Here is a 6,930-nt window from a genome sequence, read left to right on the forward strand (position 1 = left end):
ATGATATTCTTGTCCAGAGATGGGAAACTGCAGATGGAAAAGTGACGACCTGGCAAACAGTTATACCGAGAAAGTTACAGGAAGTTATGCTGCGTCAATCCCATGATAGTTTAACAGGAGGACATCTTGGAGTTAAGAAGACCTTGAGTCACCTACGGCAGAGATTTTACAGTATAGGTATGAGGCAAGATGTGGAAGAATGGTGCAGGACCTGCAGTACATGTTGTGCTAAAAGGGGACTGAAGCATAAGGGACTTGCTCCAATGAAATTATATCAAGTTGGCACAACAATGGAAAGAGTAGTCACGAAAGAGTAGCCTGAAAATGTGCCAGAGTTCGTGAAAGTGTTATCTGAAAGGATGGATGATATTCATCATCAAGTGCGTTCAAACTTGAAAACGTCTGCTGATTCGTTGTTGACTATACACTTGTATATAATACCTTAAATCTAATCCATAACGTGTTGTATCATGGATCTTCCATTTACACTCCTCTTTCAGGATGAAAAAAACCCATCGATCTGGAACATTTTTATAAGTTTTTACGATGTTCTATGTAAACAGTATGAATAAGGGGCTTATAATGCTAAAATTCGTGGTTCAATACCTTCCATCGACTCTGTGCAGGTAACTCATATTTGTAATTTTGCGCTTAATAACAAATAAACAAATCATAGCAGCACCACCAAAGTTTTTTTTTGTGGAAGAAAATTTATATGCAAGTAGTCTCAACTCTATAAACAGACCTGGCATGGTCTGGTGGTTAGGGCAATTTGCGACTCACGGTTTCCAATCCCCTCACCAAAGATACTTGCCAATTCAGCTGTGTGAATGTTATAATATGGTGGTCAATCCCAATATTCGATTAGAGTAACCCAAGAGTTGGCGGGGGATGATGTTGACTAGCTCCCATCTCTCTAGTCTATCACTTCTAAACTGGGGACGGGTAGCCCTTGAATAGATTTGCCAGAAATACAACAAACTAACAAAATAAACTATATTAACATTAAGATACCGCTGACGAGCAGTACTTAACCCATCAACTACAACAGAAGTTAAGTCATTCTAGGAGGCAACATTGTGCAAGCGTAGCTTAATAATGTTGTGTTTCACTTTCGAGTCCACGTTGTGTGGATTAGTCTACAAGATCGTTCACTTTTACAATAGGTAACTAACTTATATGTTAATATAAGTAGAAATACAAAATTAGCTCTTAGAACCCAAGATATATTTTTAATTTTAAAGCTCTTTATTTCAGTAACGACTCAACTGAAAAATTTAACGTTTATGTTTTTTTATTCGACTATATTTGTCGTAAAACTGTGAAGCTTATAACTGAAGTTTACTTAAACTTTAAAAATAGGAAACTGAGATTGTTTAGTATAAAAAAAAGTTCATAGTTAAAGATTTTTAAAAAGTTTATTTTCATATGTTTAAATGTGTTTAAACAGTTTTGTTTGTTCTTCGAATTTTCATTTCTCCAACAGGACAAACTTCTAGTGAAACTGGAAGGGCATGAACCAGAAATGGCCAAATCACGTGAGGAAGAGGTGAGAAAACTTATTAGCTTAAGATAGAAATAGTTTCCTTCTGATATTACTTGAACGGTTGAATTCAGTTTAAAATGTAAAAACGCCATCTACGGTAACATGTTTCACTAATCGATGTTAAAACGTCGTGGATGTATGTTAATGACAACCACTTTATTAATGGGGATAAATTAAAGAGAAAACCACATTTTTGGAACAATATATATATACATCTTATCCAAACTATTTGTACAATTATAATAGTTTCGACACTTTCACTATACATAAAAAAGCATTGTTGGGATTTTTCCTTTTTGAATGCCCTTTTTATCCATTTTTCTCAGTTTTTACAAGAGAATGTATTGTAAGTTTTCCTTACCGTCATTAAAGGAAATATTTAATTACCCCGAATTATTCCTTGGTGATTAGTTAAAATATTGAAAATTTTGATATAGATGAAGCACTAGTGTCAAACAATGTTTTCCCCTGAGGTTTTAAAAGGGGTCAAATATCAGATATGCCAACTTCTCTTTTTCATTGTTAGTAGGTGATCAGAGAGTGAACATATGCCCGAGGTTTAGATAATTAGTAATGACACTCCTATTTGTAAAGAGCGTGATAAAAGTTGCCCTGAAAATTTTACTTCTGTAATGGACAGAATTCTACAAATTTTTGACAAAAGCAGCTTGACAAAATCATCTATTGAGACATTGTATCGTAAAAGAAAGCCAACACAGATTCACCAAAGACATCTTACTTACTAATCTGTTATCTTTTTTTCGAGAATGTTACTTATTATCTTGGTGTACTTAGATTTTCAAAAAAGCTTTTGATAAAATACCACACAAAAGATTAGCTAAGAAAAACACATCAGTGGGGGGGGGGGGAGATTAGTCTCTTGGACAATAGGGGGAGCAAACAAAGTGTTGTTGTCAATAGTGTCCATTCAAACTTGACCCTTGTCGCTAGTGGAATAAATCATAGGTCATTGTTTAGGCCTTTGCGTTTTCTTATTTAAATTAATAATACTTTCAAACAACGTATTTTTCTAAACTCCTGTATACCAAGGAGACAGGTATTACCATAAACTTATTTCCTCTTAACTGATTTTGTTTTTTGTACACTCAGTCAACTATTTGTCGGTTTCTCGCTACTGATGCCAAATCGTGTCGTTGACTTTCTTATTGTATGTCACCAAATGTCTCCTGTACTCCCGTCTCAGAGCACAGATATCCCATTGTGTAGCTTTGTGCTTAATTACAAACAAACCTAAAAACATATTTTGCACTGTTATTTATTGTTGCGAAAAAAATGTGGTTTTTGATCATCGATCAATTGTCACTAGCAAATTATATAAAATTCTAAGCTGCCGAAATTACAATAATTCTACTCATTTTGTGACACGTTCTATAAAAATACTTTCACGTATCTTGGTTGTTCCACTAGTTTTTATGAGGTTGCAACTAAGGCGCAAAAATTCATTAAAAATAGGCTTACATATCGTGCATCTTGTTTCTTGATATTATTATTTTTTATTTTGTTTTAGTGCAAAGCTAAACCATGGCAGTTTTCACTGCGATCGGATTTTAGCATGATAATTCTTAAATTTACATCCGAGTCACTGGGTGTTTGTGTGTATAAAATGTTTAAATGTAAAAAGAAAAAACGACCCTTAGTGGCACATTGGTAAGTCTTCGGACTTACAACACTAGAAACCGGGTTTCGATACCCGTGGTAGGCAGAGCATAGATAGCCCATTGTGTAACTTTGTGCTTAATTACAAACAAAAATGTAAAAAATAATAATAATACGCCTAGATCTTTGAAGTCGCAAAATCGCGGCTACAGCACCAGCACACTCTCACCACAGACCTGTCATTCAGTAACAAAAACGCCCTCTTGACGCCGAAATTCTGATGCTGAATAATAACTACAAATAATGAAGGAAATTTAAATTATGCAGAATAATCTTACATGTTGAAATAAATCATCAAGTAGTGAAATAAAAAGTACGTATTTCCATCGAAATCAAACAAAATTCACTTGATAAGTTATCTCACCAAGTATTACTTTTAAAATGCAAATCTGTGAAAACAATAGCTGCTGATAAGTTAATCTTCTCCAATTTAGCTTAATACTGAATGTTTTTAAAACTCTAAGGAGACATAAATTAAAATTTTACGGTGATATATTTACTTTGGAAGTTTTCGGAAAATCTTCAGTTAAAAGTTGAGATCTGTCAGAACACATAATAAACTACTTGAGAAGATTACGTTAATCTTTTGTTTTTTTAACTAAATTTCTGAAATATATCGAAATACTTTCAAATTTTTTTTAGAAACTACTATGGTTTGATTAACTTTGCCCAGCTATCAGCCATTCAAAGGCCTTAATGAAAAGACAGACGAGATGTTGTTTTTTATTAAAGTGAAACGCTAACGGTCACATATTCTAAGCCTTGCAATTCTCTTTGTATTTCAGGTTCCTTCCATTTTTTATTTTTAACCTACAAAGACAGGTACGTTGCTTTAGAAGTCGCTTCAGTTAAAGATCAAATTTCTGCGTTCGTGACTGAGTAAGCGCCAAAACTAAACAAACGCACTTGGCCTTTAACACACACTACAGCGAAACAGATCAGAAAATACTGAAAAACTCTTCTGTAACGGGTTTACATAGATAAGATGTAAACATAGAAATCTGGCAAAACCAATGAAAATCGCAACAGTTTTTATTTCTGAAATTAACGCGAAATGACCACTAATACAACAGCATCCTTTTCTATAATATATACAAATTGCTTATACAAAAAACTGAAGGCCAGAGATAATGTAGACATCTGTATCGGTCTATAGTTTATATCATGTTTACATTATCTCTGGCCTTCACTGTATCGGTCTATAGTTTAGATCATGTCTACATTATCTCTGGCCTTCACTGTATCGGTCTATAGTTTAGATCATGTCTACATTATCTCTGGCCTTCACTGTATCGGTCTATAGTTTAGATTAAAATCATTCGAAACGAAGCCTCTTCGCAGAGGTTTCGAATTAATTTCTGTGCAGTCTGTTCTGCATAAGAGTCGGTAGAAATAGTGAATGAAAAATGGTTGATCCACTGTCCTATAACTTTCAAAATTACGAAATTGTTTTAAGCTGAAAATATTGTTAGCATATGATAAAATATTGGTAATTAAAACACACCTAAAGATCGAGAAATAACTTTTGAAGAGCTAATAATGTCTTATTTTATTAATTCACGAATAATCAAAAATGCTTGCAAAAAAAAAAGACACAAACATTAATGCTTACCAATAACTGCTTAAATCAAATGTTTCGGCCCGGCATGGCCAGGTGGTTAGGGCGCTCGACTCGCAATCCGAGGGTCGCGGGTTCGAATCCCCGTCGCACCAAACATGCTCGCCCTTTCAGCCGTGGGGGCGTTATAATGTAACGGTCAATCCCACTATTCGTTGGTAAAAGAGCAGCCCAAGAGTTGGCGGTGGGTGGTGATGACTAGCCGCCTTCCCTCTAGTCTTACACTGCTAAATTAGGGACGGCTAGCGCAGATAGCCCTCGTGTAGCTTTGCGCGAAATTCAAAAACAAAACAAACAATCAAAAGTTCAGTTAATGTTTAAATGTTAAGAATCAAAGTTTTAATCTTCTAGTTAATGTTTATACGTTTATGAACCTAAGATATTAGTAAACACAGGTAAGTATGGCGCACTCACTAGAAACAGGTATGTAAAAATAGTATAATCAGTATATATGAATGTTGGAAGATATATATCAAAAAGTATATACCCGCTTTTACAAACACAAAAAAAAATGTTTCTCGTTTTCGTGTATGTTTTGTTTGTTTGTTTAACGTTTTAATTTTATTATTTGGATTTTCAGTGTGCCATCTGCATCAGTGCCAGAGCGTCCATGCAGACTTTTCCATGCGGCCACAGAGTTGTCTGTAGAAAATGTTTTGTAAAGACAATTCAGATTGTTGTGACCCAGAGAATTCTGCCACTTCGGTGTGTCGTATGTCGAGCTCGAGTTCTCCACATTAAACAGATACTTTCTGGTGGAATTACAGAACCCACCGCCCGTAGAGTTTCAGTGTTGACAAATTACAGAGAACCACACCATAGTGTCCAAGATACATTATTAGCTGATGCTCTAGCAGGATCTCAGTGTTTCCTCCCACATAGCATTAATGACGTGGCTTTGAAATCGAAGCAACTTCAAGGGTGTGAAATACAAGTTTGCTATCTCGCAGCTATCTCAATGTAGTAACAACAATTTAAAAGATGCATTTTCAGTACAAGAAAGTTCACGATCCACTACTGGTCACCATCAGTCTCTGAAAATTTTGAAAACTGATCCAGAGGAGAGTAAGATCCAATGGGGGGAGCCCAGGTCAAAGAATGCTGTGAGCAAGCATGCGCCAAAATACCGCCGACGTCATCAGGTTCACGTTAGTACACCGGCACAGCTGTGTCCTATCGAAGAACATGAAGAACAAGAAACTATAGAAGTCAGTAATCAAATAAACAATCTTGACATTCTAGATGACGTATCAGAGACATGTTCTCTAATCGCGCAAGAGAAACTTTCAGCACCTTGTAAAACGTCAGCGTTTTGGCAACTTCGGAGCAAATGTTCTCTAGAAGTCTAAGAATCCACGTCAAAATAAATCGTATGAAGTCTTTATTTAACGTCTTCACCTTGATTATAAAATAATCAGTGATAGATAACGCTAGATTCATTTAAAAAATTATTTGTATATCTACTTAAGGCCTACAGTTCTCTTGCATAAATAAACTACAATGGTTTAGGTCTTATTGGTCTTCAATGTCAAAAATATAAATTGTAGAAAATACTTTCACAACTTTAAGCTTATAACAAATACATTTCTGGAAGTATTTAGTCGCTTGGTAATTCAAAACTTTAAGTTTATAATAAAATATACAAGCAAAAGTACCCGTCCCCAGTGACCGGAAAAGTTTAAGTTAATCTAGCAAAAGTACCCGTCCCCAGTGATGGGAAAAGTTTAAATTTGTCTATCAATTTAAATTATTTCATGGACTTTAAAAAGGTTAATTGTGTTCCACTCTTGGTTTCACTCGGAGCCAAAGCTCTGAGCTACGTATATCACCCACCGCAAAAAGTAATTGTTGAGCATTTCAGTCATGCTAAGAGCTGCTCAAGCATAACATACAGTAAATCTACATTTTTATTCTTTAAGTTACGTCACATTTTGAAATGTGAATGATAGTGGGATTAATTCCTACCAATTTAGTGTAGAATATCCTGCTTGTGAAATAAAATTTGGCATCAACATTATTCATGCCTGTTTTCCCGTAATTTCAAAGGTGAATGTTGAGCTTGGCCTGCGTGCACAGCTTTTCAAACAGG

At 35.1% G+C, this 6,930-nt stretch overlaps 1 protein-coding gene across 1 annotated transcript in view; it reads left to right on the plus strand.

Moving 5' to 3' along the window:
* Positions 1 to 6,266, plus strand: part of LOC111088452 — a 23,506-nt gene extending 17,240 nt beyond the window's left edge. Inside the window, exons 2-3 of the mRNA XM_022398609.1 lie at positions 1,487 to 1,549; positions 5,422 to 6,266. Of these exons, the coding sequence (XP_022254317.1) occupies positions 1,487 to 1,549; positions 5,422 to 5,805 (447 nt within the window). The 3' untranslated portion in view covers positions 5,806 to 6,266. The remainder of the gene's footprint in view (positions 1 to 1,486; positions 1,550 to 5,421) is intronic.
* The last annotated feature ends 664 nt before the right edge of the window (positions 6,267 to 6,930 follow it).

The sequence above is a fragment of the Limulus polyphemus genome, unplaced genomic scaffold (assembly GCF_000517525.1).
Source record: "Limulus polyphemus unplaced genomic scaffold, Limulus_polyphemus-2.1.2 Scaffold3801, whole genome shotgun sequence".
Taxonomy (NCBI): domain Eukaryota; kingdom Metazoa; phylum Arthropoda; class Merostomata; order Xiphosura; family Limulidae; genus Limulus; species Limulus polyphemus.